Raw genomic sequence first — 14,547 nt, forward strand, 5'->3', positions numbered from 1 at the left:
GCATCGTGTTGCAGGTGTGGGATGATTCCCAGTGGCTGCGAAAGGGCACTTTCATGGAACTTTGTGAATTGCTTTCCCCTGCCCTGAAGCATCAGAATACCAGGATGAGAGCAGCCCTCACAGTTGAGAAGCGAGTGGCGATAGCCCTGTGGAAGCTTGCAATGCCAGACAGCTACCGGTCAGTCGGGAATCAATTTGGAGTGGGCAGACCTACTGTGGGGGCTGCTGTGATCCAAGTAGCCAATGCAATCAAAGACCTGCTGATGTCAAGGGTTGTGACTCTGGGAAACGTGCAGGTCATAGTGGATGGCTTTGCTGCAATGGGATTCCCAAACTGTGGTGGGGCGATAGACGGAACCCATATCCCTATCTTGTCACCGGAGCACCAAGCCACTGAGTACATAAACCACAAGGGGTACTTTTCAAAGCTGCTGCAAGCCCTGGTGGATCACAAGGGACGTTTCACTAACATCAATGTGGGATGGCCGGGAAAGGTACATGATGCTCACGTCTTCAGGAACTCTGGTCTGTTTCAAAAGCTGGAGGAAGCGACTTTCTTCACGGACCAGAAAATAACCGTTGGGGATGTTGAAATGCCTATCGTTATCCTTGGGGACCCAGCCTACCCCTTAATGCCGTGGCTCATGAAGCCGTACACAGGCAGCCTGGACAGTAGTCAGGACCTGTTCAACTATAGGCTGAGCAAGTGCCGAATGGTGGTGGAATGTGCATTTGGATGTTTAAAAGCGCGCTGGCGCAGTTTACTCACTTGGATAGACCTCAGTGAAGCCAATATTCCAATTGTTATTGCTGCTTGCTGTGCGCTCCACAATATCTGTGAGAGTAAGGGGGAGACATTTATGGCGGGGTGGGAGGTTGAGGCAAATCGCCTGGCCGCTGATTATGCACAGCCAGACATCAGGGCGGTTACAAGAGTACAGCAGGGCGCGGTGCGCATCAGAGAAGCTTTGAAAACGAGTTTTGTGACTGGCCAGGCTACGGTGTGAAACTTCTGTTTATTTCTCCTTGATGAACCCTCTGCCTCCCTCCTCCCCCCCCCCAGTTCACTCTACTTCCCTGTAAACTAACCACCCTCCCCTCCCCCCTTCGAGCACCGCTTGCAGAGGCAATAAAGTCATTGTTACTTCACATTCATGCATTCTTTATTAATTCATCACACAAATAGGGGGATAACTGCCAAGGTAGCCCAGGAGGGGTGGGGAAGGAGGGAAGGAGGGAAGGAAAAGGACGCACTGCAGTTTAAAACTTTACAACTTTAACCCTTATTGAAGGCTAGCCTTCTGATGCTCAGGCAATCATCTGGGGTGGAGTGTCTGGGTGGCCGGAGGCCCCCCACCGCGTTCTTGGGCGTCTGGGTGAGGAGGCTATGGAATTTGGGGAGGAGGGCTGTTGGTTACACAGGGGCTGTAGTGGCGGTCTCTGTTCCTGCTGCATTTCCTGCAGCTCAACCATACGCTGGAGCATATCAGTTTGATGCTCCAGCAGCCGGAGCATCGACTCTTGCCTTCTGTCAGCAAGCTGACGCCACCTATCCTCTTCAGCCCGCCACTTGCTCTCTTCAGCCCGCGATTCAGCCCGCCACCTCTCCTCTCATTCATATTGTGCTTTTTTGCACTCTGACATTGACTGCCTCCACGCATTCTGCTGTGCTCTGTCAGCATGGGAGGACATCTGGAGCTCCGAGAACATATCATCCCGAGTCCGCCATTTTCTCCTTCTAATCTTCACTAGCCTCTGTGAAGGAGAAACATTTGCAGCTGGTAGAGGAGAAGGGAGAGGTGGTTAAAAAGACATGTTTTAGAGAACAATGGGTACACTCTTTCACATTAAATTTTGCTGTTCACATTACACAGCACATGTGCTTTCGTTACAAGGTCGCATTTTTCCTCTTATATTGAGGGCCTGCCGGTTCGGTGTGAGAGATTACTCACGCAGTGCCAGGCAACAGATTCCGGCTTGCAGTCAGCCATGGTAAGCCACAGTCTTTTGGCTTTTTAACCTTCTTAACATGTGGGAATGGTTTCAAACAGTAGCACCCTCATTTCCCATACCAAGCGCCCGTTGGGTTGGCCATTTAAAATGGGTTTGCAATGTAAAAGGAGGGGCTGCGGTTTCTGGGTTAACATGCAGCACAAACCCAACAATCCCCCCCACACACCCAATTCTCTGGGATGATCACTTCACCCCTCCCCCCACCGCGTGGCTAACAGCGGGGAACATTTCTGTTCAGCCGAGCAGGAACGGGCATCTCTGAATGTCCCCTTAATAAAATCACCCCATTTCAACCAGGTGACCGTGAATGATATCACTCTCCTGAGGATAACAAAGGGAGATAAGGAATGGATGTTGTCTGCATGCCAGCAAACACCGGGACCATACGCTGCCATGCTTTGTTATGCAATGATTCCAGACTACGTGCTACTGGCCTGGCGTGGTAAAGTGTCCTACCATGGCGGACGGGATAAGGCAGCCCTCCCCAGAAACCTTTTGCAAAGGCTTTGGGAGTACATGAAGGAGAGCTTTCTGGAGATGTCCCTGGAGGATTTCCACTCCATCCCCATACACGTTAACAGACTTTTCCAGTAGCTGTACTGGCCGCGATTGCCAGGGCAAATTAATCATTAATCATTAAACACGCTTGCTTTTAAACCATGTGTAATATTTACAAAGGTACACTCACCAGAGGTCCCTTGTGTGCCCTCAGGGTCTGGGAGCATGCCTTGGGTGAGTTCGGGGGTTACCGGTTCCAGGTCCAGGGTGATAAACATATCCTGGCTGTTGGGGAAACTGGTTTCTCCGCTTCCTTGCTGTGAGCTATCTTCATTGTCTTCATCACCATCTTCCTCGTACCCCGAACCCGCTTCCCTGTTGCGTGATTCTCCATTGATGGAGTCAAAGCACACAGTTGGGGTAGTGGTGGCTGCACCCCCTAGCATGGCATGCAGCTCCGCGTAGAAGCGGCATGTTTGCGGCTCTGCCCCAGACCTTCCGTTTGCCTCTCTGGCTTTGTGGTAGGCTTGCCTTAGCTCCTTTCACGCGGCACTGCTGTGCGTCCCTGTTATGGCCTCTGTCTTTCATGGCCTTTGAGACTTTTTCTAATATTTTGCCATTTTGTTTTCTGCTACGGAGTTCAGCTAGCACTGATTCGTCTCCCCATATGGCGAGCAGATCCCGTACCTCCCATTCGGTCCATGCTGGAGCTCTTTTGCGATCCTGGGACTCCATCATGGTTACCTGTGCTGATGAGCTCTGCGTGGTCACCTGTGCTCTCCACGCTGGGCAAACAAGAAATGAAATTCAAAAGTTCGCGGGGCTTTTCCTGTCTACCTGGTCAGTGCATCTGAGTTGAGAGTGCTGTCCAGAGCGGTCACAATGAAGCACTGTGGGATAGCTCCCAGAGGCCAATAACGTCGAATTCTGTCCACACTACCCCAAATCTGACCCGCAAAGGCCGATTTTAGCGCTAATCCCCTCGTCGGAGGTGGAGTAAAGAAACCGGTTTAAAGGGCCCTTTAAGTCGAAAAAAAGGGCTTCGTCGTGTGGACGTGTCCAGGCTTAATTCGATGTAACGCTGCTAAAGTCGACCTAAACTTGTAGTGTAGACCAGGCCTTGGAGTCCTCCATTCAAGAATTTATTCTGGCAACATGATTCAAATGATGACACGGACAAAAGGAGCTGAGGTACAGCCATTTCCAGTAATGAAAGAGACTGGAGTAGATTGTGTCTCTATGTGTGTATGATGTGGAAACAAATGCTGTCAATTTAAAGTGGTATCAGTGGTATCAGCTCAAATCACTACCAGAGCCACAGTCAGCCCCTGGTAATTGGGGGCTCAGACATTGTTTTCATTTTTAGCTGCAGACACAGAGATTCATTAATCAGGGGCCATCTTTACTCCTCATGTTATACTTTCCCATGTTACTTTCATGTTACATGTTACCTTCCCATGTTATAAGGCACATACAGTGAACTCTGCAAGATTCACCTTAGCCAGCAGGACCAACCCTAAACACAACCACTCAGGGCCTCCATGTAACTTTGACAACTCACACTCTCATTCTCAACCCCAGCCCCAGCTACAGGAACCAGAAGAGCAGGTTTTAAGCATCAGAGACCCCGCTATGTTCTGAGAACTTTCAGCAACTCACAACCTAATTTCTTTATTTGGGCCCCACAAATTGTAAGGTCCAATCTACAGGCCAAACGTGTGACCAGATTGTGCCCCCCCTCCTATTGTACAGGAACTCCCAGCCTCACCTGATCATCTCTGTCCACCTGACAGCTTCCTGTAGCTCCATTAGCCTCTCTTTGTACTGGTTGCGCTCCATCAGGACACGGGCCATCTCTACACGGGTAAAGCGGCGGCGCTGGGCTATGGGAATGTTGTCCTGCAGGGGGGAGGAGCACTGCTTCAGCCAACAAGAAATGGAAGGGGGTTGAGGTTAGTAACGAGGAAGTCAGGAGATGAAAGACACAATTGTCAGTTGTCTGCCTATCTTGTTTAATGTTTCCCCTCCCACCTGAGGCTCTAACTGTAGCCAAATGGCTTCAACAGCAGTTTGGGGACAAAAATCAGGGAGCACCATGTAACAGCATTTGTTCATAAGATGGGGAAGAGATGGGAGGCATCCTGCTCATTTTCAATAAGAAGAGAAAATGGTAGGGCAGGGGGAACTGCTACAACTGATCACCTGGCATGACTGCACTCACCTGCTCCCTCTCTCAAAGTCTGGCTGATTCTCTGGGGAGGATACCAAGGAGGCACTTCCTCCCACTAACCACTGTGCAGCATGAGGAAAAGGACATGGTCAAAATTCCCACGTGCAGTAATTCCCCAGCTAACCAGTGCTAAAGGCTAAAAGTTAGGATGGAGCACAACAAGCATCTTGGGTTAGAATGGGTGCTCAGCTACCAGGACCGGGAAGGAAAAGGCATTTGTAAGGGGAGGATAGAACGTTGCGCATGATTCACTAGACACAGACCTGGAAGAAACATGGGCTCATAGTCCTTGCATTCAAAGAGCTCCCTAGCACTAGGCTTTTACAGAATGAAATATACTAAGTGGTTCTAGTGGCTCAACCCTCAAAATCTAAAATTCCAATGTTCTTAGTGGTTACCTGTCAAGTTAGAAAAAAGGAGTCACTGAAAATGCAAGGCACATGTAATTACTGACATCTGAAAAACAAGAGAATTTCTGTGGGGCTCAGCAGAATTTCCTGCCATATGGAGATTGTTCAGGTAAGATGTCCAGCAAGTCACAAGCGCCGGGCTCAAGCTGGTTAGTTCCTCTCTGCCAACTCCCAGTAAGAAAAGGTTACTGATTGTAACTGGTTCTTCAAGATGTGATGCAGATGTGTATTCCACCGACACCCAGCACACCAAAGCCAGAGCCTCTTGCCTAGCAGTACCCGTAGAGGGGTGGTGCTCATGGCTGTGGCTCCTGGGGCCCCGGCTATATGAGGCAGCACTGCCCTGACCTCCCTCAATTCCTTCGCACCGAAATCCCATGAGAGGAGACTCCGATGCAGAGGGGATGGAGGGTGGGTCATGGAACACACGTCTGCATCACACCTTGAAGCACCACAATTACATTAAGTAACCATTTCTTCTTCGAGTAGATGCAGACATGTATTCTGCTTAAGTGACTCATGAGCAGCACCCCAATCCAGACAGGGCTCTGAGTCTACTGAAATAAAGATCACAGGATTGCCCTTCTGAGGCTTGTGCCTGCTCTGGAAGATGCGGTAATAGCACAGTGGTCCATAAATGCATGTATGGATGACCACATGGCGGCCCTGCAAATGTCCAGTATGGAAATGTCACTGAGGAACACTATCAGTGTCGCTTGCACTCTCCTGGATGAGCCCATATCCGCTGAGGAGGTGCAGCTGAAGTTCTCTCACATGCAGCCCTAATACAAGATTTTATCCATCTAGAGATGGTCTTTGCAGAGACCACTTGCCCCTACTTGCAGTCCGCATATGACACAAACAGACGAGGCAAAACACGAAACCTTTTAGTCCTGTCTAGATAAAAGGCTAGACATTGCCTGACCTCCAGAGTATAAAGGCGCGGTTCTTCCAGGGAAAAGTGCGGCTTAGGGAAAACACCACCTGATTCAGTTGAAACAGAGACCACCTTGGATAAAATCTTTGGCTGTGGTCACAGCATTACCTTATCCTTGGAGAATGGAGTATCACCATGGCATTGGAAAAAACTGACTTCCCTTGAATCGGGGGATGGAATGCTGATATTGTTGCCAAATGCACTCTCAGTGAACTGAGCGCAGGCCCGATTTCTGAAAATGTAACAGGTACTCCAAGATGTCCTGGATGGAAGCCTCTGCTGGTTGGATCCCATGGGCCAAGAACCCCAACAAGAACCATTTCCATTTTGCTAAGTAGGTCGTCCTACTGGAGGATTTCCTTCTGTTGAGTAGGACTTGTTGGACAGCATCCAAGCACTGTTCTTCCTCTTCATTTAGCCATGACGTGCAGGGAGCTGATCGCAGGATGAAGGGTGCAGCTGTGGTTCTGAGCAAGCAGGTTGGGATGGAGAGGAAGCGATATAGGAGGTTGAATTGACAGAGCGAGGAGATCTGAGAACCAGCACTGTGTCAGCCATCCTGGAGCAACGAGGATGAGCTTGGCCCACACTGCTTTGAGCTTGAGGATGACCCGAGGAATGACTGGAATAGGTGGAAAGCATACAGAAGAGTCAATCACCAGCTGCAGTGGAAGATGTCGGAGGGAGCCTGGGTGGAGGCCATGTTGAGAGCAGAATAGCCAACACTTCCTGTTTTTCCTCGTCAAAAAACGGTTGATCCTGGGGGTACCCCATGTTGCAAAGACAACCCAGAGAACGCTCTCCTTCAGAGATCACTCATGGCTCAGGGAGAAAACCCTGCTGAGATGGTCCATTAAGACGATTATGCTCCCCTGGCAAATGGGTTGCTACTTGAGTGATGTCTCCTCAATGCAAAATTGCCACAGGTTGATCGCCTCCAGGCAGAGTAACTTGGAATGTGCCCCCCCATGCTTGTTCACATAGTACATTGCAGTGGTATTGCTGGGGAGTATGTGAACCACTGTGTGTCGGATGTGGTCTCAGAAGGTACAACATGCATTGTGGATGGCCCAAAGTTCCAACACATTGATATGGAGTGAAGCTTCCTGTTCCGACCACAGGCCCAGCACCCTCAACGGGTCCAGATATGTCCCCCAACCCAGAAGGGAAGTGTCAGTAACAACAGACTTGGTCAGGGGCAGCCTCACAAAGGGGACTCCTTGGCACATGTTGCGAGGGTAATTCCTGCAAGGAATCCAGGACTGGTGGAGGAAGGTGAAGCAACCTGTCCAGAGAATGCAAGGCAGGGCAGTAGACCATCCTGAGCCACATCTGAAGAGGGTGAAGGCACAGCCTGGTGAACTGGACCACTTTCATGCAAGCGGACATATGGCCCAACAGGCTCAGACATACGTGGACTATCATGGAAGGCTGAGATTGCACACTGAGGCAGAGCCGTTGAATTACCTTGGTTGGTCGGCAAGAACGCCCTCACCCCCGTGGAATCTAACAGGGCCCTGATGAACTTGATTTTTTGAGTGGGAGCCAAGTTTGACTTTGCAGTGTTTAAAATGAGTCCCAGACGGTTGAGCAAACACAATGTGGTGTCAACGTGGGCAAAAACCTCTTCTCTGGAGCTGCCCTTCAGCAACCAGTCATCAAGGTATAGGAACTCCCTTCCTCCTGAGATATGCATGACCATCATCATGCATTTGGTAAAGACTCAGGGGCCAGAAGAGAGCCTGAATGGGAGAACCATATAGTGGAAGTGACATTTTCCTATCACAAAATGCAGAAATTTCTTGTGGTTCAGTAGAATTGCCACATGAAAGTAAGTGCCCTGAAGGTCCAGAGCAGTGAACCAGTTGTTCTGAGACAGTGTGGGGAGGACAACCGATAGAATGACCATGCAGAATCTCATGTGCTTGATGAATTTGTTGAGGCCACAGAGTTTGAGAATCTTGCCTTGAATTTCAGTATCAGGAAGTACTGGAAGTAAAAACTGTGCCCCGGGTGTTCCGGCAGAACCTCCTCCACCACTCCCGTCTTCAAGAGAGAGCTGACCTGTTTGATGAGAAGGTGAGAGAGGGCCCTGCAGAGGACGGGGAAGGGATGTGGGAAGGAGACATGGAGGTGAACTGGATTGCATAGCCTGATCTGATACTGTCTAGGACCCAGCTGCTGGAGGTAATCAAGTCCCAAGCATTGTAAAAGGGGATGGAAAGGGCGGGGTAGTGACTGGACCAATGCTCTGGACTAAGGAATCAAAAGCCTGTACTGAGGGAGGACATGTGGACTGTCTGAAGCCTGAGCCCAACTGCTTCCTCTTTCTAGGGTAGTCCTGCTGTTTCAGAGGGAAAGAAGTGCTGTGGACGATACTGCTGCTGCTGCTGCACCCCATAGTGGCATCTTTGCGCAGACGGCATGTACACTCCCAAGGACCTCAAAGCAGCCATGGAATCCTTGAAGGAGTGCAAAGTGTCATCAGTCTTGTCTGAGAACAAGAAGTGACAGTCAAAGGATAAGTCCTCGATGGCTTGCTGGACGTCGAGAGCAGTCCCAGGTTTTGCAGCCAGGAAGTCTTCTCTCATAGTTACTGCCAAGACCATGACCCTGGCCAAGGGCAGACTGCAGGGACATTCTGGCCACCAAACAGCCTTCCACAATGAATGCCCGGAATTTCTCACACGAGGCCTCAGGCAACTAGTCCTTGAATTTAGCCATGGCTGACCAATTGACAAAATCAGACTTGCTCAGCAAAACCTGTTGATTGGCGATCCTCATCTGTAGGAACAATGAGGTATAGATCTTCCTGCCCAGAAGATACACAGCTTGGAGTCTCTGTCCTTGGGGGTAAACTTGAACCTACCCTGCTGGGCCCTGTCGTTTACCCATTACAACCAGGGAATTTGGGGCTGCGTGGGAATAAAACTCCTCAAACCTCTGCATGGGAACCAAGTAGCGCTTTTCCATGCATTTAGCCACCAGCCGTGCTGAGGCCGGTATACTCCACAGGGCTCTCCTCAGCCCAAGAAGCACATCATTGATCAGGAGGGCCACTCTCCTGGGGATGGCAGGCTTAAAATGTCCACCAGTTTGTGCGTGTTCTCTTGGAGAAACTCCACCTGGATGCCCAGGGATGTGGCTACACGAAGTAAAAGGTCCTGGTACACCTTAAAGTCCTCCAGAATAGAAGGGGCGGATGAACCTGTCAGCATAGCATCATCCGGCAACGAGGACAAAGGTCTCAGCTAAGCCAAAACCGGCTCTCGCTCCCAGGAAGATGTACCCGGGATGGAGGACTCTGGAAGCTTCGCAGGGAGGAAGACCACTGCTGCCTGGGCCTGTCGCTCATCCAAAGCCACCACCATCGACCTGGCGGGTGACTTTGGCTTTGAACGTGACGAAGAGCAGGATCTCCACAAACGAGGAGTGTTCCACTGAGTCCAAGGCCACTGATATGGATAGGGCATTGGAGGCCAGTAGGAGCCAGGCGAGGGACCTCCATCCTGGCCACGAGGCACATGCCAATCCTGGAAGCCATACTGGTCCATTGGTGGCCTCTGGAATTCATCGGGTGATGCAGAGTGCGAGGATGATGACTCCAACTCTGAATCAGAGCCCTGGGATCTCAGCAACATGGGCGGAGTGATGCCCAAGGAAGCCAATAGGCAGTCCAATTCATCTGTTGCCCAGAACGACGCGGGAATCAACACCTCCAATGAAGGCAGTACTGTTGTTATGCAGCATGCCAGTGCCACAGGCAGTGTTGGTCCCAGCACAAACAGCTGTATCGGAGTATTCAAATGCGTCAATGTTGAGGGCAGTGAGAGGTGCCATGGGAACACTTGCAACATCGAGTGCAGCAGGACCGAAGAGGGTACCGGTGTCAACGTCCCCCGCACTGATTCCGGTACCAGCTCCATGCCCATTATGGGGAGGAGATCATCTAGGTATGGTCCCGAGGGGCATGAAGGTTCAGCGGCATGCTCCACTGGAGGGCCTGCTGAAGGAGGGAGCCTTGGAAAGTCCTGGACCAAAAGTGAGGACGAAACGGAAAAGCAGAGCAGGTCTGCTGCGGCCTAATACGTCGACACAGTGGCTAATCGGTACCGGCATCACCCTCATTGGTACCAGACTAAACAGGCGCCCAGAGGCTGGAACCAGAGTCAATGGTATCAGGTTTCTGCCCTTCCCACTTGGTACCAGGGAAGGATCAGAGATACCCTCACCATCCTGTGAGCCGGCGCCAGTCCACACTTTTCCTGGGGGAGGCAGAGGAGTCACCCCACGACCTGGAGCAATCCCGATTGGTCTTATGAGACCTCTTCCTTAGCACTGATGACAGAGAACAGCTCCGCCATCTCTTGGGAGAGGCAGCGGTGCTCTCTGAGCCCGAGGGTGATGTTCAGTCCAAGGAGGCCTTGGTACTGGATCAGGCTGCATGGCCTGTTCAAGCAGGAGCTGCTTGACGCAAAGGTCCCGCGCCACCTGAGTCCAGTTCTTGAACGATTTACAAATCAAACAACGCTCTTTAAGGTGGGGATTGCCGAGACAAAGCAGGCACTGTGTGTGAGATTGCTGTTGGAAATTGCCCCTCCACACAAAGGACAGTGTTTAAACCCCAGTGAGCGCATCACCAGGGGACACTAGCTATTAACTACCACTAACTAACTAACTATATACAATAAACTAGGCTAAGATTAAATGCAAGGTTGGGAGTTTACAACCACACAGAGCTCTGATTTCAGCCACGGGTGGTGAGAAGGAACTGAAGGGGATCGGGGCAGCACTGCCTCACATAGCCAGGAGAGGGACCATGAGTACAGTAACTCCTCACTTAACATTGTAGTTATGCTCCTGAAAAATGTAACTTAAAGTGAAACGATGTTAAACTAATCCAATTTTCCCATAAGATTTAATGTAAATGAAGGGGGTTAGGTTCCAAGAAAATTTTATTGGGGCAGATAAAAGGCATTATATACTGTACAGTATTGTACTGTGGTTGGGCGGTGCCCTGGCTTACCCCACACAGCCACAGCCTGCTGCAGGCAAGGCCACTAGGAAGCACCTTGCGCAGCAGCAACGGCAGCTTCCCCCAGAAGAACAGGCGCCAACTTTGCTGGGGGATGCTCCAGGCACCACTCCACTCCAGGCCCACCTCTTCCCACCCCCACTCCACCTCCTCTCCGGAGCACCCCACATCCCCACTCCTCCCCTGCCCTCCCAGAAAGTCCTAAGCGCTGCCAAACAGCTGTTTGATGGCGGGGGAAGTGCTGGGAGGGAAGGGGAGGAGGCCGAGAAGAGGAATTTGTGCAATGCTCCCTTGTAAAGTCGCTGCTCTTCCACAGAATCTTACAAGCAGTGGACAGAGCAGGCAGCCAAACGACGTTATAAGGGAGCATTGCACAACTTTAAACAAGCATGTTCCCTAATGGAGCAGCAATGTAACTTTGAAACAACGTTGAGCAGGAGGATGTAAAGTGAGGAGTTACTGTACTCTAAGGGTAATGCTGGGCAAAGGTCTCCAACTCCAGCTTCACTTGCTGGGCGCACATACCTAAATGGAATACACATCTGCATCTACTCAAAGAAGAATCTCAATGTCTCCATTTGTAAATGGCCAAGGTCCCCGCTCCCTGCCAACAACTTTCCGTCTGATTCCCTGAGGAGGATAACATAAGTAGACCTTCTTTTAGTAGAGGCAAGTATGGCTGTTGTGGGCTGGTGTATCTGCATATGGACCAGAAAAGGGAAAAAGATCTTACATGCTACACTCCCCTCAGGGAAACCTTAAATATGTTGGAATCATGCTACCAGGAAGCAGCACTGAGTTTTGTCTATAATTGTTGATATCCCCATTTCATCCCAAAAGGCTGATGTAACTCTTTTGGATGGTGCAGCACTACACCAAAATGGGCTAGTGGAAACTAGCAATCTAAAGCCCTGCCTTCTTCTCCTTGAAATTCACTCATCTGAGTGGCAGACAGAGGAAGTATGTAACTGAAGAGGAAATTACTATTAAAAAATCTAGTGGGAGTTGCATTTTATTTTATTTTATTTTTTAAAACACAGGACTATTAGCATAGCTCAGCTCAAAAAAGAACCCTTCATCCAGCATTCACAGGAGTTATTTGCAAACTTACCATGAACTCAAAGCTTTCAATAGGCTAAATTCATCTCTGGTGTAACTCCAGTTAAGTCAATGGAATTACACTAGTGATTAATTTGGCCCAATACTTTTCAGCCAATAAGAGCAGAATGTCTTTTCTGTGTGCTAGGGTGGAGAGAGGAGGTGGATCAGATTTCCTGTCACATAAGAGGTGATATTTCCAGGTGGTATTTCTATCATTCCCTAGTTTGTCTGGTTTTTGGCTACATCTGGGCTAGGTTGAAAAACTGGAAATTCTTAACCTTAGCAAAAAACACCCAAAGAAATGACCACAGAACCATTGGACTGGACAGAATGGAGTAGATCGCTGGTCCCCCTCCTCTGGCATCCTGCATCTGGCAGTGGCCAATGCTAGATAGTTCAAAAAAATTATGAAAAAAAGGAGTGTAAAAAAAGTTTTCTGTCTCAAAATTGGGAGAATGTAAAGCCTTTAGGTTAAAATGGTTATTGCTATGGAACTGGCTAGAGTTTTCAGATCAGTGCAAGAGACACTGCATAAAATCCTTTCAGGCTACAACATAACTAACATCATCAGACAAGCTCATCTGTGTAAGCAATATGATAATGGACTCCAGCAAAGATTGTCCAGTTAAACTGATTGCAATTTGAATAAACAGGAAAATTAGATGCTATGGGAGGAACACACTGAAGAGGGCATTATTCTAGCAATGCTGAACAGAGTACTGATATACTCTAAAACCAGTCTTTGAACAGCAGGCACCCTGAGGACACGATGAGCTTAGTCACTGAGAAGCGATTCTCCCTGCCAGCCTATGATTTGACATAAACAGGCATATACAGAGGAAATCACATGCTGGACCCAGTTGTTGGCAATGTTCATAGAATCATAGAATATCAGGGTTGGAAGGGACCTCAGGAGGTCATCCAGTCCAACCCCCTGTTCAAAGCAGGACCAATTCCCAACTAAATCATCCCAGCCAGGGCTTTGTCAAGCCTGACCTTAAAAACCTCTAAGGAAGGAGATTCCACCACCTCCCTAGGTAACCCATTCCAGTGCTTCACTGCCCTTCGGGGGCAGGGATAGCTCAGTGGTTTGAGCATTGGCCTGCTAAATCCAGGGTTGTGAGTTCAATCCTTGATGAGGCCACTTAGGGATCTGGGGCAAAATCAGTACTTGGTCCTGCTACTGAAGGCAGGGGGCTGGACTCAATGACCTTTCAAAGTCCCTTCTGGCTCTAGGAGATAGGATATCTCCCTTTAAAAAAAAAAAAAATTCAGCAGTAACAACCTAGGGTTGGCCAGCTTTGCCCTCATCATCAACAAGGGCAGAGCGATCTGTATCTCAGTGACTTTGAGCTAAAATTCAGATAAAGTAATACAGAACAAGAATATTAACCCCTTCCCCCACAGGCATTTTAATAATGTAATATACCAATTCTGTACAGAGATAGCTGCTTACATCCTCCACCTCTTCTTTGGGTTCTCGTCGGGCAACGATCACTTCAGATTTCACTCTAGAAAACAAGAAGAAATCAAACAAACCAGAAAGTAATATGTTGGCAGCTGTTGCTGGACAGATTCTAAGTCACCCTTTGGAGAACTATACATAAAAGTGTATGAAAGTATAGAATATATTTACCAAGCCTCTTTCCCACTGTGACCTGTACAAACAAGCCACCATGGGCCTGATTCTGACAGTCTCATGCTAAGTAGTACCTTACTCTGTGAATAGTTCCACTGAAATCAATGGGTCTACTTGCGGAGCAAGGGACCTTTTGACTTCTGCAGGATCCATTCCTGCTTCCTCCTAAGATATGTATAAGTTATGACCAGGAGTGTCATGTGTGATGTTTGTGCAACTGGGCATTACTCCAATGCACTTTGTGAACATCTCACACCAATTGTAATATGCTTATCTCAAAGGGACACTGTCCAGTAGTTTAGACATAACATTTAGGATTTGGTTTTAAAGGGGTTTTATAAAACATCATATGAATAGCAATGTTTTCATTTTTTATTTCAATGATAAATCATTTAAAAAGAAACATTCCTCTGCTGGGTTTACAACCCCAACACTGAAGTGCTGGGCCAAAGTGAAACTAACCAAAAGAAGTATGAAACTAACTAGTCTAATGTCATTGCACAAGCCAATTGACTGAAAAAAAGCAAAAATCCAGTATAAATAGCAAAGAATACATCAGATTTTTTTAAAGTACTGAAGTTTAGGTAACCTAAAGGATTCCTAGTAAGACATGGTAACAAGTTTATTTAACCTTACAGTATCCCTTTAAAACAATGTACTCTCCACAAGATATAAGCATAAGCA

The 14,547-nt window shown here is 48.7% G+C and overlaps 1 protein-coding gene across 41 annotated transcripts in view; it reads right to left on the minus strand.

Moving 5' to 3' along the window:
• Window positions 1–14,547, minus strand: part of MAPK8IP3 (mitogen-activated protein kinase 8 interacting protein 3) — a 169,664-nt gene that overhangs the window by 38,853 nt on the left and 116,264 nt on the right. For 14 of the 41 annotated variants that reach the window (XM_024110534.3, XM_024110538.3, XM_024110528.3 and 11 more), the window contains 2 exons: window positions 13,654–13,735; window positions 4,280–4,431 (listed from right to left, as the gene is read on the minus strand). In XM_024110534.3, the coding sequence (XP_023966302.1) occupies window positions 4,280–4,431; window positions 13,654–13,735 (234 nt within the window). The remainder of the gene's footprint in view (window positions 1–4,279; window positions 4,432–13,653; window positions 13,736–14,547) is intronic. The other 27 variants (XM_005294381.4, XM_024110536.3, XM_005294376.4 and 24 more) reach the window with 5 other exon arrangements.

This window comes from Chrysemys picta, chromosome 10 (genome assembly GCF_011386835.1).
Source record: "Chrysemys picta bellii isolate R12L10 chromosome 10, ASM1138683v2, whole genome shotgun sequence".
Lineage (NCBI taxonomy): Eukaryota > Metazoa > Chordata > Testudines > Emydidae > Chrysemys > Chrysemys picta.